Below are 23,616 nucleotides of genomic sequence, written 5' to 3' on the forward strand. Positions count from 1 at the left end.
GCCCCAGGCTCCCTGGGGTGGCTCCTTCCGCAGGGTTCCAGGAGCTGTTCCGGTACGGCTCTCAGATGGAGCACATCAAAATATAGAATGTCCAGGATTGCCTGGAACTTTCTGATACAAAGGAATTACTTGCTGTTTATCTGAAATTCAAATCTAACTGGGCGTCCTGCATTTTCCCTGGTGACCCAGGGTCGCCAGGAGGCTGAATCCTACTAGGGACAAGGAGGCCACAGCTCCTCCTGGGTGCTGCTGCCTGGGCTCTAGAACCTGAGTCCAACTCCCTTCAGCTCTAGCACTGCCTGAACGCCAGACCCTGAGCTCTTGCCCTGTTCCAGCTCAGACTCCAATCACGACCCCTTTGTCCCAGGCTTTGGGTGACCCAGAGCCCAGGGCCTGGCTCCATAGTCTCCCTGTAAGGAGGGCATAGGCTTGGAAATAGCCTCATGAGGTCCCCAGGCCCACCCATAACGATCTGTGCGAACCCCTAACGTACCTGTGCCAACACAGGAATACCCCACAAAGTCAACTGACCCCTTCTCAGAGATGGAATAAGTATGTTTGAGTGACAATCTGGTGCTTGGCCCTCTGCCTGTCACATTCTGCGGGAGGACGCAAAAGGAGCCAGGTGGCCCTAGCCTCCTGGAGTTTGCAATGCAAACTCTGTGTGCCTGCAAGTATGCGTGTGCGTGCCCATGGGTGATGGGCACAGGACACATCAGATCCACACCAGCGACTGGTGAACATGGAAATGAAGACACCTTTCTCTTGCTCTCTCTCTCTCTCTCTCTCTCTCTCACACACACACACACACACACACACACACAAAACCGAATCACTTTGTTGTACAGCAGAAATGAACACATTGTAAATCAACTCTACCTCAATAAAATTAAAAATAATAAATTAAAAATTTTAAAACATGCTGCTATGTGCTTGGCAGAAAAAGCATATTTACAAAGAAGAAAACACACACACACATGCAGAGTTCCCGCTGTGGCGCAGTGGGTTAAAGATCTGGTGTTGTGGTGTAGGTCGCAGCTGCAGCCTGGCTCCCATCCCTGGTCCAGGAACTTCCACGTGCGGTGGGTGTGGCCAGACACACACACACAGCCCAATTCACCCTCTAGGCAGAGTCTCTAAATACTGCTTTCAACTGTGTAAAAGATTTTTCAAGAAGGAAATGTTGAAGAAAGATTTGTAAAAAAATGATGTAGCCAAAGAACCATCAGTCTTTGTAAGGTCAGAAAATGCTTAAAAGGTACCATCTCTTCTTCCCTGATGTGCTGGAGAAATGCTAGAAACGCCTTTGGCGCCCCCCGCCGGCCCTCCCGGCGCTGCAGCGCCACTCAGGCCAGAAAGGTGGGGCTCTCCCACCACCTTGTGGACGCCGGGGGAAGGCAGGTGGCCGCTGAGGGGACCCCCGCAGCGTCGCCTCCCACCCCTCCCTCTCCCTCCCTCTCTAGCGTGTGAGCCCCGGGCTGAGCTGATCACCCCACCCCCGGGGGCGCAAAGCAACCAACGATTTATCTGCACTGACCTGAGCTTCCTCCTGAACCATCACAACGGCGGGCCTTGGAGGGTTGGTCTGGGAGGTGCTAACCTTGGTCCCACCGGTTGTAAAATTAAGTTCAGTGGGATCCTTTGGGTCTGACTTAGTCTCTTTGGAACGATGGCCTTCGGGGCCTTTGTCCTCCTGTTCCTCTCAGGGTGCAGCTGGGGGCAGGGCGGGGCTTGCGGGACCTCCTGGCCCCCGGCTGGTTGGTGGTCGCTGGTGTGCCCTGCAGGGGCCAACCTGATTTCCAGAGTTCTGCTGTGAAGTTGCGGGGCCCTACTCGCCGTGTAGACCCCTCGGGATCTCTCCGCGCACCTCCACCCGCCCCCTGTCCTGACTGCCCTGGTAAGGGGTCACTGCAGCTTTCACGCCCCAGGAGGCCCCTAGACCCGCCACTTCTCTCCGCCCCCACCCCAGCCAGGTGGCTCTGCCCCCAAACGCCTCCCCGGGCTGGGGGAGGGCTGAGCCTTTAGCCAGGGGCTCCTTTCCCTGACTCCCCATCAGCCTGGCCGGCTCCCAACCTCCCGCCTCTGCCTTCCTCCCCCAGCGCCCAGGGCTGGGACTGCGGTGGGCTTTGTTTGTGATCGACTGCCTTCTTTCCATTCTGGGCTCCTGTCTAGACCCACCGACAAAACTCATCCACACCACCGTCTGGCCCGGCCTTGGAGGGCTAAGAAAGGAAGCTGCTAACCTTGTAAGGTTAAAAAATTCGAAGGAACTTTTAAAAGCACCTTCCTTTTTGATAATGCCTAGATTTCAAGCATTTTCTCTCTTTTTAAACACATTTTTTTCTTTAAGAAATGTTTAATTTCTTTTCTGTTGTTGAAAGTGTTATTGAAGGATAGTTGATTTACGAAAAATGCTGTGACAATTTCTGCTGTCCGACAAAGTGATTCAGTTGTTCACATACCTGTCCATTCTTTTTCAGATTCTTTTCCCATAAAAGTTATCATAGAATATTGGATAGCGTTCCCTGTGCTATACAGCAACCACCCATTCCATACACAATAGTGTGTATATGCCAAACCCAGACTCCCAACCCATCCCCTTTGGTAACCATAAGTTTGTTTTCAAAGTCTGTGAGTCTGTTTCTGTTGGGTAAATAAGTTCATTTGTAGCATGTTTTTAGATTACACATATAAGTGATATCATATGATATTTGTTTGTGTTTGACTGACTTCACTGAGTGTGACAATCTCTAGGTCCATCCATGGTGCTGCAAATGGCATTATTTCATTCTTTTTCATGGCTGAGTAATATTCCATTGTGTATATGTACCACATCTTCTTAATCCATTCATCTGTCAATGGACGTTTCAAAGTTTATATGTATGGGCACCTGGCCCTCACCTCAAGGTCAAATCCCCTTATTATAAACTGCCTACAACCACACAACACATCTCCCCCACTAGTAATTTCACTACAGGCTGTATAATTATTTGCTCTGTCATTATTTGATTCAGCATAGCTCCTACCCCAGGGCCTTTGCTCTTACTCTTCCCTCTGCCTGGAATGACCTTCTCCCAGACATCAGCATTAGGTGGGCTAACCCCCCTCCCTGGTCCAAGTCTTTCTTCAAATATCACCTTCTGGGTGAGGACTCATCAACAACCCTATTTAAAACTTCAAGGAGGTAATGTCATGACTCAGCAGAAACGAATCTGACCAGTATCCATGAGAATGAAGGTTTGAGCCCTGGCCTCTCTCAGTTGGTTAAGGATCCCACGTTGCCATGAGCTGTGGTGGAGGTTGCAGATGCAGCTCGGATCCTGTGTTGCTGTGGCATAGGCCTGTAGCTGCAACTCTGATTTGACCCCTAGCCTGGAAACTTTTAAATGCTGCAGGTGCAGCCCTAAAAAGAAAACAACAATGACCAAAAGCTTCAACAGCACCCCTCCCCCAGCCCCACACTTCCTAAGCCCCTTCTCTGGGGATGCCATCTTCTGAGAGTACAGTTATTTATATTTATTTATGTTCCATTTATTTATGCTATTTGCCTTGTATAATGTGTGTGTGTTTTGCATGATGTCATGCCCCAGGTCCAGGAATTTTTCTTGTTTTTTCACTGCTGTGTCCCTAGTCCCTAGGGTAGTGTCAGCTCAGAGTAGCACCTGAAACATCTGTTAAGGAAATAAGTGATGGAGTTCCCTCGTGGCTCAGTGAGTTAAGGGTCTGGTGTTGTCACTGTTGTGATTCTGGTTACAGCTGTGGTGCAAGTTCAATCCCCAACCCAGGAACTTCTGCATGTCTCTGGTGTGGCCAAAAAAAAAAAATAAAAAAATAAGGAAATAAGTAAATATGGTATAATATTTCTAGGCAGGGCCAGTTTATCCATTCTGCACAGTTGCAGTGTCCAGAACACACAATGCTTTTAGGGATCCACTAAAATGGGTTCATTTCTTTTAAAATCAGGAGGGAGTTCCCATCATGGAGCAGCGGAAATTATTCCAACTAGGAACCATGAGGTTGCGGGTTAGATCCCTGGCCTCAGTCAGTGGGTTAAGGACCCAGCATTGCTGTGAGCTGTGGTGTAGGTTGCAGATGTGGTTTGGACCTGGCGTTGCTGTGGCTGTGGCATAGGCTGGTGGCTGTAGCTTCAATTAGACCCCTAGGCTGGGAACCTCCATGTGCCATGGGTCAGCCCTAAAAAGCAAAATAAAATAAAATAATAAAATAAAATAATAAAATCAGAAGAAAAAAAAAAGGAAAGCCCTGGGCCAAGGGAAATGTTTTACTATGCAGTATTAATACACTTGTCTTTAAACCAACACAGCCCTAAAATAAAATTTTATTGATTTTTTTTAATGGAGAAAGAGGCCCACCAAGGCAAGAATACCTCAACCCATGGAAGTCTAAGCAGGCCTGTACTTGGTGCTTTCATTGCAGACACTGCCGGCCTTTAAACGTCAGGAGAATGAACCGCTGGCAAGGAGTGGGGGCCCAGCGCGGGGTCCAGCGCCTCCGCCCAGAGCCTCCGCAGCGGGGCGGCGGGGTCGTGCCGCTTTAAGGATGCTCTGCGGGTACCGGCCGCGGGGCGGCGAGGATGCAGCCGTGACGTCACGGCCCCGCCCCGCGGGGTGATGCTGCAGCAGCAGCGGCGGGCCGGGGGCTGCCGGGCAGGGACCCAAGCTGAGCACAGGGCAGGCGGGAGCCCGGCCTCGGAAAGGGATGCCTCCTGGCTCGAACCACAGGTACCTCCATTTTCTCCTGCGCCCTCCGCACAGCTGCCCGGCTTTGTGCCGGGAGCGACGCGGCTTAGGCCCCAGGGTAATCAGAGTGCCAAGATTGGGACTAGAGGTTGGCACGGAGACCTTTGTTCTTCTTGGGTGTCTAATTAATTGAACTGTAAATGGAACGCCCATCTCGTCCCCTGAGTGTGGAGCCCACCTGCCCAGAGAAGGGTAGCAGGAGGGTGAAAGATTTATTTCACCTTTGCTGGGAAAGAGAGCAAACTGTGAAATTTGCCCCAGGCTTACGCTGTGCTCATTGGTGCCGGAGGCCTGTTCCCGGGTCACCTGGGCAGGTGTCATCAGCTTCCGGTTCACCTCCCGCCCGAGGCTGAAGGCTCTGGATTCCCCGGGGGCTCTGGTTTAACCTCGCTCAGGGGGCTCTGGTTTAACCTCCCTCCGCATCCCATGATTAAGTTTTGATGATAAGCAGCAAGGATTTCTGCTTTCTTGCCAAGGCTGAGAGGCCGCGGTTGAAAGAGAAGGGTTAGAGCAATGTGGTTCCTTCTGGCCGCGGCAAGAAATAACTTCTCAGATTATTTCTGGGGTTCCCATGATGTTTGTGTCTTTCAGCTTTTACAGGGAAGGCAAACCAGGTGCTGATGAAACTCAAGTTCAGTGTATGTCCCACTAGGACTGTGGGGATCAGGTGGCGGTCCGGTAGGGACCAAACTGCCACAGATGAGAAGTGGGCCACAATCCAGTAACTAGCTGATTATGCCCTCAAGTCCACAGAGCCTTTTACTGGTCTGGGGAGATGTCCTCGAAGTATTAACTTTGAGAATTAGTAGAAGGAAGCGTGGCGAAGGACCGTGGCTCCGTGTCACCCCCCCATGGTGGGAAGCCTGGTTTCACATGGAGAAGAGAAGGGAAGGTGGGATTTGAGCTCAGAGCGGGGTGATTTGAAGCATTCCACATGGACATTTTTTTTTATCAAGCATTTGCCACATAATCATCTCATGACACAGTTTTTGAGGGATTCATTACCCAAAACATCCTCTGGATTCTAGAAGTGCCCAGTGTATATAACCTTTGCGGGGGGGGTCCAGAGATACATGCGTATTTCGGGGGGAGCTGAGTAATAATAATAATAAGTGTGATCAGCTGTGATCGGTGAACATTTGTGTTCATGTGTTACAATTCTATTTTATTATCATGATTATTTTGCTTTTTAGGGCTGCGCCTGTGGCATATGGAGGTTCCCAGCCTAGGGGTCTAATTGGAGCTATGGCTGGTGCCGCAACCACAGCAATGCCAGATCCAAGCCTCGTCTGCAACCCACACCACACACAGCTCACGGCAACGCCGGATCCTTAACCCACTGAGTGAGGCCAGGGATCGAACCTGCAGCCTCTTCGTTCCTAGTTGGGAACTCCTATTTTATTATTTTAAATCTTACTTTCATTTCTTATAACATTCCCCACTGAACTTTAAACAATTCTTGGAACAAACTTTCAAGGACAGCTTTTCATATATGTATTTTTTAAGGAGACTGGTAAAATACAGATCCCCAAACTTGAAGGTGGACCCTTAGCGAAGATTTTCCTCAAGCTGAGGTTTAATTCTGGTTTAGATGTGGGAGAGGGACGTGTAGGACGGAAATGCGAGGGTCTTGCTTTTGCTGGGACAGGCTGCGGGCTGTGTTCCAAAGCCAGAAGGGGTGGGCAGGCCATGGCGAAACCGTCATAGCGCACCCTAGGCTGTTTAAGGCTGAAATTGGGGGGTGGGAGTTTCTGAAAGTCGTTTTTATTTTACATAACATCTGATTTTGGTTTTAAAAAAATGGAAAACATGGAAGAATTTTGCAGCAATCCCCCACATAGCCACCACTGAGCTACTATAATTAAAATTTTACCATGCTGGATTTTTCACATTTCTACCCATCTATACGGCTGAAATTCTTCCAAAGTGGGCCCATGGTTTTTCATCCCAAAATGAAGGGGAAGGTTTCTAATGTGTTTGCACTTAAGTTCGCTTTAGGGGATAAAATGCCAATAGGAAAGAGGGGTGTCGTGTGCCTGGAGGGGCAGGCAGAGAGGCAGGGAGGCGGTGCCACGGAGGCTGGTGTGGGGCTGGGAGCAGACAGGTGGAGTCAGGCCAAGCTCTCCGACACACCTGTGCTAAGGTCTGCCTTCGGACTTCTAAGGAGACAGTCTTATGCGGCCTGCCAGCCGGTTCTCTGTTTCTGTGATTTAATGGATGAAATGCCAGGGACTGCCAACAACCACCTGGGTTTTTGAAAGCCAGACCAGTCCATTTTTCTGGGGTCTTTTCTACATACAAGGGCCTGAGTGAGAGCTTTGAGTAGCAAAAGATGTTGAGCTTTTAAATCTTGACTTCATAAATGAATTATGTTTTTAATGAAGTGTTACTTGCCTACATGGTTCTTGGGTACACCTGCTCTTGTGTTAGAGGTGAGATGGAATTTTTCTGAAGCCATAGAGACTTTAGAGACGTGAGAGCAGACTGATTCTCTGCTGTTGTGAATCCCTGTCATCTTGGTATGAAATCCATCTCTTCCCAGGTCTTCTTGATCAGCTGATCCCTTCCTGATGGGTTCATCTCTCCCTGTTACTGTGCCCAGCTGCTGCACAGAGCCCCTTCACATGGGTGATTCCCACTGCCTAGAATGCCTTTCCTCCACTCTTTGACCTAGGTCAAGGGCAAGAACTATGTCTTTCTTTTACCTCTATAAATTTAGTGTCTTGGTATCAGTATTCAGCCAAATAGGAGGATGGGTGGTTAGATGGGTGAGTGGATGGATGGATAGTTGGGAAAATGGAGATGGCTGGATTAGAAGATGGATGTGTGGCTATATAGATGGACAGATGGAAAAGCTGATGTGGATGAGCAGTTTGAGGGATGGATGGATGGATGTGTGGATGGGTGTTTGTGTGGATGAATGGATGTGTGGATGGATGGATGGATGGATGTGTGGATAGAGGGATGGATGTGTGGATGGATGGATGGATGTGTGGATGGGTGGGAGGATGTGTGGATAGATATTTGGGAGAATGGATGGGTAGGTTAGAGAATGGGTGGGTGGTTATGTAGATGGACAGAGGGATAAAAGGATGTGGGCAGGTGGGTGGATGAAGGGGAAGGAAGATGGATGAATGAACGGATGGATGGATGGACGATTGGATGGAGAGTTGAGGGTTAACACAATGTTCTGATTCCTGCTGGGATGTCTCGGAGCAAATCATTTCTACCACTCCTGTCTTCTGAAGAGAAGGAAGACAATCCCTGAGTGGGTAGGGTTGGGGGGCGTCTGGGGCACAGCTCTGGAGTGATGAGGGATTTCAGAGTGATTCATCCCGTTAGCAGCTAACAATAGTGTGCTGGAGGGTGGTATGGTAAGTTAATGTTAGAAATAAGAGCCTCAAAAAAAAGGCAGCGGAGTTCCCGTCGTGGTGCAGTGGTTAACGAATCCGACTAGGAACCGTGAGGTTGCGGGTTCGATCCCTGTCCTTGCTCAGTGGGTGAATGATCCGGCTTGCTGTGAGCTGTGGTGTAGGTTGCAGACGCGGCTCGGATCCCGCATTGCTGTGGCTCTGGCGTAGGCTGGCGGCTACAGCTCCGATTCGACCCCTAGCCTGGGAACCTCCCATATGCCGCAGGAGCAGCCCAAGAAATGGCAAAAAAAAAAAAGAAAGAAAGAAAGAAATAAGAGCCTCATTTCTAAAGCTTAAAAACAACTTTGAGGGAGTTCCTGTCGTGGTGCAGTGGTTAACGAATCGACTAGGAACCATGAGGTTGCAGGTTCGGTCCCTGCCCTTGCTCAGTGGGTTAACGATCCGGCGTTGCCATGAGCTGTAGTGTAGGTTGCAGACTCGGCTCGGATCCTGCATTGCTGTGGCTCTGGCATAGGCTGGCGGCTACAGCTCCGATTGGACCCCTAGGCTGGGAACCTCTATGTGCCGCAAGAGCGGCCCAAGAAATGGCAAAAAGACAAAAAAAAAACAAAAAAAAAAAACTAACTTTGAAAGAACGCCTCTACTGTCCATCTTGGTAAATAAGAGGTGTTCTTGGAGGTTTCCGTTGTGACTCAGCGGTAACGAAACCAACCCATATCCATGAGGACTCGGGTTCGACTCCTGGCCCCACTCAGCAGGTTAAGGATCCAGTGTTGCTGTGAGCTGTGGTGTAGCTCGCAGATGCGGCTCAGATCTGGTGTTGCTGTGGCTGTGGTGTAGGCTGGCAGCTGCAGCTCCAATTTGACCCTTAGCCTGGAAACCTCCATATGCTGCAGGTACAGCCCTAAAAAAAGAAAAGGACTTGAGTTAAACTCATTCAGCTGCTTTTAGGCTCTGATCCCTGGGTTGAGGGTGGGGAGGGGGGTGACCGCTGTGATTCTTCCACCAAGAAGGAAGGGCTCTTCCTTAGCCACATGCTCAGGATGCCTGCAGGTGGGTCCTGTCTCATGCCCATCCTCCCCCCCCATCTCCACCCCTGCCCCCTGCTCCCCCTGGAACTGCAGGGAAGGGCAAAGTCCGAAAATAGCCCAGGGTCCTCTGGAGCCTGAGGGCAGCCACAGGGGCTCCTGGTGGCTCCCACTCCTTGTGGTTCTTTGCTGGATCCTCCTGGAGGAGCTGTCTGAGGACTTGAAGGAACAGGTCCCCTCCCCAGCTCTGGTCTCTGGGGTGCGCTGCTCTGATATGAAAATGAGGCCCAGGAACCCCATCCACACAGCAGGCTCCACCTGTTGGGGGCGTGTCCGCGCTCAGGGTCCCGCCTGACTCAGCCTCCCGCATGGGCAGGGGGAAGCCTAGCCACGGGGGATGGCGGGGCAGAGCCACCTGGGCAAAGAAGCTCTCTGTGGAGGCCCGGCGGGTGACTGCTGCCCCTGAACGGGCTTTCCCCGCAGGAGCACCCACCGGCCCCCCCTACGATGATCCCCCCGGCGAGCAGCGCCCCTCCGGGAGAGGCCCTCTTCCCCGCCTTGGCCCCCCAGGACTTCTGGAGGCCTCCGATCGCTGGCTACTCGGGGTCCGTGACGCAGCACATCAGCCACCGGGCCAACAACTTCAAACGGCACCCCAAGAGGAGGAAGTGCATCCGGCCCTCGCCGCCCCCGCCACCCAACACCCCGTGTCCGATCGAGCTGGTGGACTTCGGGGACCTGCACCCCCAGAGGTCCTTCCGGGAGCTGCTGTTCAACGGCTGCATCCTCTTCGGGATCGAGTTCAGCTACGCCATGGAGACGGCCTACGTGACCCCAGTGCTGCTGCAGATGGGCCTCCCCGACCAGCTCTACAGCCTGGTGTGGTTCATCAGCCCCATCCTTGGTGAGCCCCGCCCAGCCCCGTGGTCATGGCTCCGGAGACCTCCCCAGAAGCTTCCAGAAGCCTCAGTGGAGGCAGCTTGAGGGTCCCCAGGGGATAAGGGGGACGCTGGAGTTAAGCCATCTCCTTAGTAGGGGGTATGGGGCACACACAGGTGCAGCCAGTCAGACTCTGGGTTTTAAGGGACTTTATCTAAACTGGACCAGATGGCAGGCACTCCGCAGACCCCAAGGAGTCCACCCTCCTGCACCAGGCTGTCATCGGAGGAGCCAGGCAGCACAGCCGGGCATGGTTTGGGTCTGGGCGGTCCTGGACGTCCTTGGATTCCCACACACGTCATGGCTGCTTCATGCCTTGGAGGGGCCTAAGCAGAAACTGGAGAAGCAGCTGAGAGGTTCCCAGAGGGTGTTTACCTTTTGTTTGTGGCTGCGTCTGAGTTTCATCATCTGATTCTTTTGAGGCACAGGGGACATTGGAGCCCAGGTATTTCAGGGATCTGATGAGGCTGTCTCAGTGTTGGCACCCAGGTGCCGTGGGGACCCCAGCAGTGACTGCTGGCCTGCTCTCTTCCAGGATTCCTGCTGCAGCCACTGTTGGGTGCTTGGAGTGACCGATGTACCTCAAGGTTTGGAAGGAGACGCCCTTTCATTCTTGTCCTGGCCATAGGTCTGTTGTTTTGGAATTGAAATAAAATGGAAAAAAAAAAAAAAAAAAAAAAAAGCCCCAACTGCTTCCTCTTAGGAAAAATCTAAAAGAGTGTTGACCAAAGCAATGATCCAGATAATTTCACTGGCGTGGTGGCAGGGCGTGCACTGTTTACTGGGCCCGAGTTAACTAGACACATACCTCAGTTGGATCATTTCTTTAAAAAAGCAGGTTCATAAAGTCTATGTCATTCCCTTTCTGCTTGATAACATAAACATCCTGATCCAAGCGCAAAAAGAAAAAGAAAAAATATATATATGTATAAATGGTGAGTCCGCAGGTGGCTTTTCCAATGCGCTCTGCTTGAGGTTTGCTTAAAAGCAATTCTTGGCCCCCTCAAGGGTCTGGCCTGAAGCGGGGGGGGGGGGGGGGGGGGGCCGCCGGGGCTGGCGGGTCTGCGAGTTCCCCCCGGGTGACTTTGTCCTCCGTCCGCAGGGGCGCTGCTGGGCCTCTCGCTCTTGCTCAACGGCAGGGACCTCGGCGTGGCGCTGGCCGACACGGCCAGCGACCACAAGTGGGGCATCCTGCTCACCGTGTGCGGCGTGGTGCTCATGGACTTCAGCGCCGACTCGGCCGATAACCCCAGCCACGCCTACATGATGGACGTGTGCAGCCCGGCCGACCAGGACCGTGGCCTGAACATCCACGCCCTCCTGGCAGGTAAGGCCCCCCGCCCGAGGGGGTGGGATCCCCGGACCACGTGGGTGAGCGCCGCCGCCGCCGCCGCAGCCGCCGCCACCGCCGCTGTGCTGGAGCGCACGCGTCTCCAACAGCAACAACGTCGCAGCTACCATGCATTTTTCATCTCTCTTTCTTCTTTTTTATGGAAGTGGAGTTGATTTGCAGTGCTGTGTTCGTTTCAGGTGCACAGACAAGTGATTCCGTTTTTGGAGTTCCTGTCGTGGCTCAGTGGCTAACGCATCCGACTAGGAACCATGAGGTGGCGGGTTCGATCCCTGGCCTTGCTCAGCGGGTTAAGGATCCAGCTGCGGTGTAGGATCCCATGTGGCTGTGGCTGTGGCAGACGCTGGTGTATTACAGCTCCAATTAGACCCCTAGCCTGGGAACTGCCTTATGCCGTGGGTGTGGCCCTGAGAACGCCAAAAAAGAGAGAGAGAGAGAGAGAGATTCAATTTTACATACAGATGTATAGATATATGCGTGTATATATGTATACAAGCTGTAGCTCCGATGGGACCCCTAGCCTGGGAACCTCCATATACCGCGGGGAGGCCCTAAAAAGCAAATAAATAAATACATAAAATGAAATAGCGATGGAAAAGATTTCTAAAAATCAAGAGAAGGATTTCAGACGCCGTGGGCAAGGCCTGCACATCATGGCCCAGCAGTTAGAAGCGTGGTCTCCGGGAGCTGAAAGCCTGACTTGCTTTTGGGCTTTTCCTCCTGTGCATGGCGGGACTGTGGGCATGCTGCTTGGCCTCTCCAAGTCTTCTAGAAGATACTGTGTCTGTCCCTCTCTCTACACTCCTGTATGGATGTGGGCCTAGGGAGCCTCCATATGAGTTTAGGGGTGGGAAGAAAGACTTGGTTTTGTTTTGTTTGTTGGCCACCTGGTGGCATATGGCGTTCCCCAGCCAGGGATCAGATTCGAGTTGCAGCTGCAGCAACACGGCCTTAACCCACTGTCCCAGGCCAGGGATGGAACTGGAGCTGTGGAGACGCTGCAGCTCCTGTTGCGCCACAGCAGGAGCTCCGGAATTAGATTTTACCTTCTGCAGATAGACCCCAGCTTAGAATGATTTAGCTTATGATGTTTTTTCTTTGGGCCTTTATGAGAGCTCTATGCATTCCAGAAGAAACAGCGCTTCATGATTCAAATTTTGATCCTTTTCCTGATGACCCATTAGGGGTGACTTTCTTTTTGTCTTTTTGTCTTTTTAGGGCTGCACCTGAGGCATATGGAGGGTCCTGGCTAGGGGTCAAATCGGAGCTGTAGCCATTGGCCTATGCCAGAGCCACAGCAATGCCAGATCTGAGCCACATCTGCAACTTAAACCACAGTTCATGGCACCGCCGGGTCCTTAACCTGTTGAGCGAGGCCAGGGATCGAACCTAGTTCCTCACAGATACCAGTCAGATTCGTTTCTTCTGAGTCATGACGGGAATGTCAGGGGTGACTTTCTTAATGGTGGCCATGCCTGAGGATGATGTCGCCAGGTGCACAGATGGGGGCAGCCAAGCGAATTCCAGCGTGCACATGTGCAGTGGTCTATGTGCTGGGCACCAGGCCTCCGTGTCCCAATGGCACTGAAGCTGGGGGAGGGGCGGGCTGGAAGGGGGAGGGGACCCAAGGTCTGCCCTCACTTTTGGACCCTAAAACGCTGTGCAAAGAAGGGGACCAAATGTGGGTAGGTGGTCCTTGTGCTCTGGCAGGCAGCCCTTGAGGTCAGGGGATGGGGGTCCCCCAGGGACCCCCTGGGAATCCCATCCTCTTCTCCTTTTTGTTGGGGTGTAGGGGGGAACAGATAATACATCTGGGTCCTTGGAGTGGATTTTGCAAGTTGAGTCAGAAAGGGAACCCTTTGGAGTTCCCTGGTGGCTCAGCAGGTTAAGGATCTGGTATGGTCACTGTTCTGTCGCAGTGTGGGTTTGATCCCTGGCCTGGGAACTTCTGCATGCCACAGGTGTGGCCAGAAAAAAAGAAAAGAAAAGAAAAGAAAAGAAGGAAGGAGGGAAGGGAACACCGGGCCTTCCTTCCCCGCCCACGAGGGAATCTGAGCCCCGCTTCTCTCCCCAAGGTCTCGGAGGAGGGTTCGGCTATGTGGTCGGGGGCATCCACTGGGATAAAACCAGCTTCGGGAGAGCCCTGGGTGGGCAGCTGCGCGTCATCTACATCTTCACGGCCGTCACCCTCAGCATCACCACCGTCCTGACCCTGGTCAGCATCCCCGAGCGACCGCTGCGGCCCCCAGGCGAGAAGAGGACGGTCATGAAGAGCCCCAGCCTCCCGCTGCCTCCCTCCCCACCCGTCCTGTGTGAGGAGGGCGCCGGCCAGCCAGTCCCCGGCCAGACGGCCAGCAGCCTGTACGCCAGCTTCTCCAGCCCCATCTCCCCACTCAGCCCCCTGACGCCCAAGTACGGCAGCTTCATCAGCAGAGACAACTCCCTGACGGGCCTCAGCGAGTTCGCCTCGTCCTTCGCCACGTCCAACATCGACAGCGTCCTCATCGACTGCTTCACAGGCGGCCCCGACGGCTACCTGGCCATCCCGGGCAGCGTGCCTCGGCCGGGCATCAGCGTCAGCTTCCCCCGGGCCCCCGACGGCTTCTACCGCCAGGACCGCGGCCTCGGGGACAGACGAGATGCTGCCCTGGCCACCGGCCCCAACGGAGATGTGCTGCAGGTGGGCTCGCTGGACACCTCCAAGCCGCGCTCAGCTGGGATCCTGAAGAGACCCCAGACCCTGGCCCTCCCAGATGCGGCCGGGGGCGGTGGCTCTGACACCAGCAGGCGGAGAAACGTGACCTTCAGTCAACAGGTAAAAGCATCTACGGGGGAGCGGGGAGCAAGGGTCAGTGAGACTACGTGGAGGGAACTTCCCAGCCCATCCAGGCGTATGGGTGGGAACGGCCTTGGCTCAGGGACATGGTCACGGAGGGGTGGGTGCAGGGTTCCTGGGCCCAGCGTCACCCTGCAGATGCTGCTTTTATTTATTTATTTATTTATTTATTTATTTATTTATTTATTTATTTTTGGCTTTTGGGGACTGCACCTGTGGCATATGGAAGTTCCCAGGCTAGGGGTCGAATTGGAGCTACAGCTGCCGGCCTAGACCACAGCCACAGCCACGCCAGATCCTTGTCGCATCTGTGACCTACACTACAGCTCATGGCAATACTGGATCCTTAACCCACTGAGCGAGGCCAGGGCTCAAACCTGTGCCCTCGTGGATGCTAGATGGGTTCGTTAACCACTGAGCCACGACAGGAACTCCACAGGGAGGCTCTTTTTAACCCTTACATTGGTCCAGAGGCAACTCGGGCTGGAATGTGCCTGTAGTGAGTTTGTCACAGCCCCATGTGTATTTGGGTCACCTCTCGTCTTTTCTTGGCTATGTCCACGGCCCATGTGGGCTGGGTGCATCCAGGGCCAACGAAGCTAAGTCTTCCTGTAGGACGGAAGCAAAGCGTCAGCCCCAGTGGATGTTTCCAGACTCCCCCCCACCCCTCCAGGTGGGCAGCCTCAACCAACCCAAGTGACTCTGGATCTGAAAGGGCACTGGCGTGTTCTGGGAAGGCAGAGAACCTTCTGGAAGGTGGTCTGTGTGGGGCTGTAGCAGCTTTCAGAGTCTGTGATCTTGAAGAGGTGACTTTACATGAAAGAAAGTTACTCTCTTGTTTGAATTAGACACAAGGGGGGGTTCCCATCATGGCACAGCAGAAACGAATCCAAGAACTGTGAGGTTGCAGGTTCAATCCCTGGCCTCGCTCAGGGGGTTAAGGATCCGGCCTGGCCGTGATCTGTGGTGTAGGTCGCAGACATGGCTTGGATCCCACGTTGCTGTGGCTGTGGTGTAGGCCGGCAACTATAGCTCCGATTAGACCCCCATAGACCTCCATATGCCGTGGGTGCGGCCCTAAAAAGACAAAGTAATACATAAATTAAAAAATTTTTAAAGTAGACGTAAGAGCTCTGTGCCCACCCCCCCCACCTCCCCACCCCTGGCCCTCAGGGACGTCCAGGGGAACTTCCTGAGCAGGAATCCCATGACCTGGGTTCAGCTCGCACAGCCCCCAGGGAGGCAGTTCTGGGGGCAGGTCACCTGGACATGCCCCTTGGACGTGGACACCACGTGCTCACCTGGCCCTCAGCCAGGCGTCCCCTCCAGGCCTGGAAGACCACCTGGTTTCGTGGGAGGCCATCCGGAGACTTTGGGAGCTGGCTGCTCATGTTCGCTTCATTGCTCGACCCTGAAACACAACTGGGCCTTTTTTGCATTGTGGCCAGTAGGTCTTAGAGCCACCCTTAGGGTGTCTTCATCTCAATGCCATCCCACCTGGAGGATGCTCTCTGCCAAGGTGGGTGCTGCTCCTGCAAGTATCCAGAGGCCCCCAGGGCAGCACTGATGAGCTCAGGTCTGAAGGGTTTGAAGAACCAAACGCCACTGCAGGGCTAGGAATCCCACCATTGTCCAAGGAAAGGGATTTCTCTAAGTGCTCAGGTCAAGGGCATGGCCACGCCCCTTCTTGGTGACAGCAGGGCAGCTTAGCAGGCCTTCCATCAATACAGGGGTCATCCTATCCTCTTCCCCAAATTCCAGCTGGCCTCTGGATACAGTTCTTAAATTACAGTGGAACATCTCTTTTGAATCCTTTGTAAACTTTCCATTCTCAACAGTTCTCGGAGGAAAGTAAAAACCATGAGCTAGGAGTTCCCTGGCGGCTCAGTGGGTTAAAGATCCGGTGTGGTCACTGCTGTGGCACAGGTTCAGTCCCTGGCCCAGGAACTTCCTCATGCTGTGGGTGTGGCCAAAAAAAAAAAAATCACAAGCGAAATATAAACACATCCAGGCTCAGGGGGACATAGGTGTCCCGGCTGGCCTGGGAACCAGCATCATGGGCCATTGACCTCATTTTAATATCTTCCCCCCCACCCCCGATGTCCAGGTTCTGACCCAGCATCAGCTCCGGCGTGGAGCCAGAGCGAAGTACCTTCGATTCTCTTGAGACATCTAGCAACTAGTTCCAAAGCGACTAGTTCACCTGGCTGGTGTCTGCGCCCCCAGCCCAGGCGGGGGGACGGTGGGGTGAGGCCAATACGCCAGGGAGAGCAAGGCAGCATTTCCCCTGAGCCCCGCTGGCTCCTGGCTTGGTGCTGGTGACTTGGGGCAGCCTGCATGTACTCCCTTGGCGACCCCCGTGTGTGGGTAGGAGTCCACCTGTTTCAGAGAGAACTTTGAACAGATCCCCAGTCACCTTGGAATCAGCTTCCTTCGTTCTCTGTCATATGGCCAAGACAGGACTCCATGAGAGCTGGATTGCAACTGACATCTCCCACATTTATTCACCTTTGTAAAGTATTCAGTTACTCCCTGTGGCCGAAAGGCAGGTACCTGGAAGGGAAATTCTGTTCTCAGCTGCACCCACCTCTGAAGAGCCGCCCTCATGCTGTCTGTCTGAGCCGGTGGTGCTGGTGCTGGGTCCCCGTCCAGGGAGAGCCACCCCTTGCAGCCACCGGGCTTATGTTTCTGATCCACTTTCTCATCGACGGCAAAGCTCCACTTCCATGGGGTGTCCAGGGCTCAACGCTCTGACAAGGGACTCTGGGGGCCTTCCTTCCAGGTGGCGAACATCTTACTGAACGGCGTGAAATACGAGAGCGAGCTGACTGGCTCCAGTGAGCCGTCGGGGCAGCCTCTGTCCATGAGGCGCCTCTGCTTCACCATCTGGAACATGCCCCGGGCCCTGCGCCACCTCTGCGTCAACCACTTCCTGGGTGAGCCGCCCCCCCTCCCCTGCTGCCGCGTGCGGGTCATGCCCACTGGGGTGGCCCTGCCTGAGGGGCGGGGCTCTGACCCAGGCCTGGGGGGTGCCCTGAGCCTCCCGTCCCAGGAGGCCTCGCCCATCCACCCAGGCTCCCCAGACACCAGCAGGGGCAGGACGTGGGGGGCGCGAGGGGCTTTTCTCCAGGAAGAGCCCGAGTTAAACAGGTGTTCCCAAGAGCAGCCTGTCCCCAGGGCCAGACACCTGGGTCTCCATGGAGCCCAGACCCTCAGGACCAAAAGCTCTTCAGGCAGCTCACGGTCGAGGGGCGTCACTTTTCCACGGTGGGCCCTGTGTCTTCAAGCACTTCGGGCCCTGCTGAGCCTCAGTCTCAGAGCTGAGATGGAAACACGCAGACGTGCACACCGGTATCCCGGGCTGAGCTCAGGTTCATGGCTTTGCTTCCGGTGACTCCTGAGGGGCCCCAACCTGCATCCCATCCCCATTGGTATCACTTCCCTGGTGGGTGGTTGAATATCTGAGGATGATGAGGAATCTGAGACAGTCTGGGGCTCTCAGACACTGCGGTACGGAAGTCAGAATGCCTTTCCCGAAGGCAGTTTGGCAACTGGCAAGAAGCTTGAAAATGTCCATTGCTTTTATCTCAGTCATTCTGTTTGGTATTCTTTGCAAGGACCCAGTCAGAGGTTTTAGCAGGAATACATGTGCGAGGGAGTTCCCTGGTGGCCTAGCAGTTGAGGATCTGGCCCTATCACTGATGTGGCTTGGGTTCGCTCCCTGGCCCAGGAACTTCCACATGCCACAAGCACGGCCCAAATAAGGAAAAGAATACATGTGTGAGAGAGTGCTCTGGTGGCCTAGTGGTTAGGACGCCAAGCTTTGACCCCTGCGGCCTGGGTTCAAACCCTGGTCTGGGAACGGAGATCCTCATCCGGCTGCTGCATTCCATGGCCTGTGCAACACACACACACACATATAGACATTGGTTGTTCCTTCCCGCGACATGGCATTCTCACAGCAGCAATAACCCACGACTGGGTTGGGGACAGGTGTAGGCGTCCAGCAGTGGGAGGAGGGAGAATCACATTGTGAAATGTTTTGCTGCTGCTAACATGAGGCTGTTTAGGAAGCTCCCTCGTGGTGCATGGCGTGGCTGTGCCTGCGGTGCAGGCCGGCAGCTGCAGCTCCAAGTTGACCCCCCAGCCTGGGAGCTCCCTTAGGCCGCGAGTGCGGCCCTGAAAAGAAAAAGGAAAAAAACAAAGTAGGACACCTGCCCAGATTTAGCAGCGGGGAAGCTAGACGTCATCCCTTCTTTAAGGTTGGAGCCCACTGCCCTCCTAGGCTGCGTGGATGGGACTGCCCGCTGGCTGGGGGAACTGGGGGGGGTGCCAGCGCCGGCCCCATGGTCACCGCCCTTCTCCCTCCCCAGGGTGGCTCTCCTTCGAGGGGATGCTGCTCTTCTACACGGACTTCATGGGCGAGGTGGTGTTTCAGGGGGACCCGAAGGCCCCGCCCGCGTCGGAAGCCTATCAGAAGTACAGCGGCGGCGTGGCCATGGGCTGCTGGGGGATGTGTATCTACGCCTTCAGCGCTGCCTTCTACTCAGGTGCCGGGGGTGGGGTGGGTGGGGGTGGGCGGGGTTCTGCAGGTGGCTGGGGTACACTCCGGGGTGGGGGGGGGGCGTCTTTACACCTGCACGCCGCTTCCCGCTTTGAGGGGAGACAGGATTTCTTTGTCTCTCTTATTCAGCAACCTGTCAGGGTCGGGGGTCAGGGGTCAGGGGTCAGCTGCCCTGCCCTGTGCGGCGGCGAGGTCTGTATCCAGACCTGAGCAAGCTGCAGGCCAGAGAGGGTCGGGTCTGCCAGCAAGGGCCGAGTGGGGCCCCAGAACGAACTACCTGGTCCCTCCCGACCCGGCGTGGCTGTGCGGTGCACCAGCCCCCTGAGTCCTTCCGTGTCACTTCCTAGGGCAGCTGGTCCAGAGCAGAGAGTAGAGGGGCGGGGGGTGTTGGGGGGGAGACCGTAGAGAACACAAGATAGGCGGGGGAGGGGGAGGGCAGTCTCAGATGACCTTGAGGTTTGACCCTGGATGGCCCAGGGCGCTGTGCTCAACGCCTGCGGGGCCAGCAGCCCCCAGACGCAATCTCAGGGGTCAGCCCACATTTTCTGTAGGAGGCCCGGGAGTCCAGCCTTCGGGCCTTTCAGGCCACGGTCTCTGCTGGGGCCACTTGGCGCTGCCCTCGTGGCGGCTGAGACGTCATGAATGATCATGGCTGAGTTTCAGTAAAACGTCACTGCCCTTCCCCTGGACTTGGATTTGGCCTGATGTTCACGTGGCGCAGTCACCTTCTTTGGGTTTGTCTTAACTATTTAAAAACATAAAAAGCCATTCTTGCGAAAACAGGCAGGAGGCTGGACTCGTCCTCAGAGATGCGGATCACGGACCCCTGTTTTGCTTTTTGCCCCGTTAGCGAGTTCCAGCTCGCTGTCCAGGGTCACGTCCAGAGACAGCAGTAATAAGGAATTCCTCGGCTCTCTCTAGCAGACCCCTGGGCATTTGGTTTCCCCCCAGCTGGTGGCACCAGGGCGCAGGGGGGAGGGGGGGGCCAGGGCATTTGACTTCAGAAGCGGGTGCTGGGCGGAGTCTGAGCGGCCAGGCCCCTCAGGGGACCTGTTGGGGTCCTTGTGTCAGGCGAGGGGCAGAAGCCTTACGACCAGGGCAAGAATTCACGGTTTAGCTCAAACCCCTTCTACGTTCTTGAGCATCTCTGGTTTTTCCACCCATAGACCCCTTTACCTGCAGCAGCACCTGAGGGCCTGGCCCAGGCCACCCCAAGTCCAGACAGCCCCAGCAGCCCCCCCTCGGCTCCCTGGGCTCCCTTGAGGATCTCCTGGTCAAGGGCAAGGTGCCTGCCGGCCTCGGGGGAAACTGAGGCCTGGGGCTACGGGTTGGGGTGACACTCGCCCCCTGCCCCCACAGCCATCCTGGAAAAACTGGAGGAACACCTCAGCGTCCGCACGCTCTACTTCATCGCCTACCTGGCCTTCGGCCTGGGGACCGGGCTGGCCACCCTGTCCAGGAACCTCTACGTGGTTCTGTCCCTCTGCGTCACCTATGGGATTTTGTTCTCCACCCTCTGCACGGTGCCCTACTCGCTGCTGTGCGACTACTACCAGAGCAGGCAGGTGAGCGCCCGGTGCCATGGCAAGGGCACCGCCTGCCTCTGGGAGAGGCCGCACCTGAGCGGGGTCCGGGTGTCACCGCCCAGGGTTCTTGGCCTCCTTAATCAATAGAAATCGGTAAGAGGCCAGCGAGAGGTTCAGGCAAGGCTTTTCTGGGGCACGGATCGCTCCCCGCTGGGCGTGGGTTGCGGGGGGAGCGGGTTCCGTCTACGGGGAGCAGAGGGCGGCACAGCCAGCAGACACCCCGTGTCTTTAAGGGAGAGGGAGGGGGAGCAGCCCTGCGCGTTCGGATTAGCATCGTCTGAAGACAACGTGAGAAAGCCTCGGACTCCCTGGGCCCGTGGGGCGGGGGCCGCGGGTCCCTTGGCTGGTCCGGCTGATGCGGGTCTCCTGGGTCAGTTCGCAGGGTCCAGCGCGGATGGCACAAGGCGGGGCATGGGAGTGGACATCTCTCTGCTCAGCTGCCAGTACTTCCTGGCCCAGATCCTGGTGGCCCTGGTCCTGGGGCCCCTGACGTCGGCTGTGGGCAGCGCCAACGGGGTGATGTACTTCTCCAGCCTCGTGTCCTTCCTGGGCTGCTTGTACTCCTCCCTGTTTGTCGTCTACGAAATCCCGCCCAGCGACACGGCCGCTGAGGAGCACCAGCCCCTCCTGCTGAACGTCTGAGTTGCAAAGCCGCGGCAGGGGTCAGAGGCAGGCCAGCCAGCCGGATGCCCAAGGGCCCTGGGGCAGGCGGGACAGGCCTCCTGTTGGGATGTAAATATGTGACAAAACAATAAACAGCGGCAGCAAAGCCTGTGGTTTCTAGTTGTGGCTCCGAGAGGTGAGAGGCCCCCCCATGAGACTGGGCCACACGCCATGGAGACTGGGGGATGGGGCTGTAGGAACCATTTACACGCATGTGCATAACCAGCACCCATTTTGCACCCCCTCCCACCCCTGCCCCCCAACCCTGAAGACATCTGGCAACGTCTGAAGATATTTTTGGTTGTCAGAACTCAGGTGGGTGCTGCTGCTGAGTGATGCTGTAAGCATCCTGCTGTGCACAGGGCAGCACCTCCAGCAGACAATTAATTATCCAGCCCCAAATCTCCACACTGCTGGGTGGAGAGGGCCTTGTCTGCACCTTGCATCTCAGACCAGAGGTAGAGCATGCAATGCTTTGGGGTCAGAAGGCCTCATACCCATTAATTTGCCCACTCATTCATTCATTCATTCATTCATTCTCCCTTCCATCCATCCATCCACACATCCATCCATCCATCCATCCATCCACACATCCATCCATCCATCCATCTATCCACACATCCATCCTTCCATCCATCCATCCACACATCCATCCATCCACACATCCATCCATCCATCCATCCATCCATCCATCCATCCACACATCCATCCTTCCATCCATCCATCCACACATCCATCCATCCACACATCCATCCATCCATCCATCCATCCACACATCCACCCATCCATCCATCCATCCACACATCGACCCTACATATACCCGTCAAGGACCCTGGGAGTGGGAGGCAGTGGTAGGTGCTGGGGATGCAGCCTGATGCTGAGGAGCAACAAGTCTCCACTCTCATGGAGCTGATGTGAGAGGAGAGACAGATAATACACTGATTTCTAGGCCTGAGAATGACACGCCAGAAGAACGTGAGCAGGAGGATGGAGCGATGGGGTCGGGAGCGAGCTGGCCTAGGGAAACGGGGTTGGTGTGTTCAAGGGAGCACGTGCCCAGACTGTGAAATGCCTGGTGAGGGGGGACCTCCAGAAAGTAGAGCCAGTGCCCCTGGAGAACATGCATCCTGCCTTTGGACTTGACCCACCCACCTGTGCCCACCATCTTCCAGTGCCCATTTATGGGTCTGGATGAATCTCCGACTGCTCGTGGGTGTCAGGACCCTTTGCCATGGGTGTCTTGGCACCTTCCATCACTCGACGCCATGAGAGGCAGGGCCCCCACCTGGAGCAGCAGGTGGGCCCTCCCCGTGCTGGGAGTGCCCACTGTGCACAGAGGGGAGGGACACGACCTGTCACCGTCGTACCCTCACCGCATGCTCCCTATGCTGGGAGGACATACAGGACCCACTGACCACAAGTCTCGAACAAGCGACGGGGGTCCAGGGCTCCCCACCAGCCTCTGAGCATAGTCTGGTTTAAGGGCAGCTAATGTGTCCTGCCATCCTGCCCTGAGAGGGCGCCCGTACGGGAGACATGGCCACCTCCCCACCTGGGCCACCGCCTTCTCACCTCGCCTGTGGCTCCCCCCAGGCCACTGAGAAAGCCCCGTGAGTCCCCTCCCCACGCAGTGAATGTTTACCAAGCGCCTACTGTGTACCAGCCACCTCGAGAAAGACAGTCCTTGGTCACTGTCACACCCACGCCTGGGCCGTGCCCACCGCAGCCCCCGGGGCCCCTGCTGCAGCTGGGATCTGTTCCCTTTGTCCTGCTCCCCAAACCCTTCCCCCTTCACCGCCCCCACCCGCCTGGCTCCCTGCCCCCAGGAAACGCCAGTTCTTCTACAAAATACTTGTGGTACCCACACGCCTCTCCCCTGTATCATCATGGCCGAGGGTGGGGTTGGGGCTGAGGGACCTGGACTCTTTTCTGCCTCCCTGAGAGGCTGGCGAACCCAGAGGGGGTGGCCCCTGGGCTTTGTAGATACTGCCACCTGGTGTCGAGGAGCGGGTGTGGCGACAGAGTTTCACATCTGTTCTGAGGCAGGACCTGCAGTGCCCCGTGCAGTGAGGCGGAGGGGACCTGGGAGTGACAAGCAGGGGTCAGGGATGCAGAAGAAACCAGCCCTTAAATGGTCTTCTGGCCTCGGGAATCGTCTCTGGACCAAGGAGGGGCTTCCAAGGAGTGACTTCAAGTGCTATATCTTTAATCCCATTGACCAGGCTGGCTGTCCACACCCTCGGGGTTCACCAGAGGTCACTGTAAAGCAGACGCCCCCTCCTCGCCCAAACCTCTATGAATAGTGGGAAGCAGGACTGGAGCCAGAGGGGCTGTGAGATCCTGGAGGAGCCACAGCTGTGGGGGGAGGACTAGGAGAAACTAGAGGGGGAGGGAGGGGTCCTTCCAGGAGCCACAGCGGCCGGTCCAGCTCCCCAACCGGGCGAGACCCCCTCCACCTGCTCATCCGTGCCTGCTTCCCAGCAGCACATTCACACCAGGGACCCCTCTGCATGGT

General features: G+C 55.3%; 1 protein-coding gene across 1 annotated transcript; it reads left to right on the forward strand.

The window, feature by feature from the left end:
• SLC45A1 (solute carrier family 45 member 1) lies at nt 4,591-21,207 on the forward strand. The gene is made up of 9 exons (XM_021095276.1): nt 4,591-4,742; nt 9,646-10,066; nt 10,637-10,729; nt 11,204-11,428; nt 13,528-14,267; nt 17,071-17,224; nt 18,662-18,838; nt 20,212-20,417; nt 20,814-21,207. The coding sequence occupies exons 1-9, from the start codon at nt 4,632-4,634 to the stop codon at nt 21,078-21,080; spliced, it is 2,394 nt and encodes a 797-aa protein (XP_020950935.1). The 5' UTR covers nt 4,591-4,631; the 3' UTR covers nt 21,081-21,207.

This window comes from Sus scrofa, chromosome 6 (assembly GCF_000003025.6).
Source record: "Sus scrofa isolate TJ Tabasco breed Duroc chromosome 6, Sscrofa11.1, whole genome shotgun sequence".
NCBI classification, from domain to species: Eukaryota; Metazoa; Chordata; class Mammalia; order Artiodactyla; family Suidae; genus Sus; species Sus scrofa.

Coding starts and splice junctions, on each gene's coding strand:
- SLC45A1 (XM_021095276.1), top strand. CDS start 4,632: ATGCTGCAGCAGCAGCGGCGGGCCGGGGGCTGCCGGGCAGGGACCCAA. Junction 18,839..20,211: donor CAGCGCTGCCTTCTACTCAG/GTGCCGGGGGTG, acceptor CTGCCCCCACAG/CCATCCTGGAAAAACTGGAG. Junction 20,418..20,813: donor ACTACTACCAGAGCAGGCAG/GTGAGCGCCCGG, acceptor CTCCTGGGTCAG/TTCGCAGGGTCCAGCGCGGA.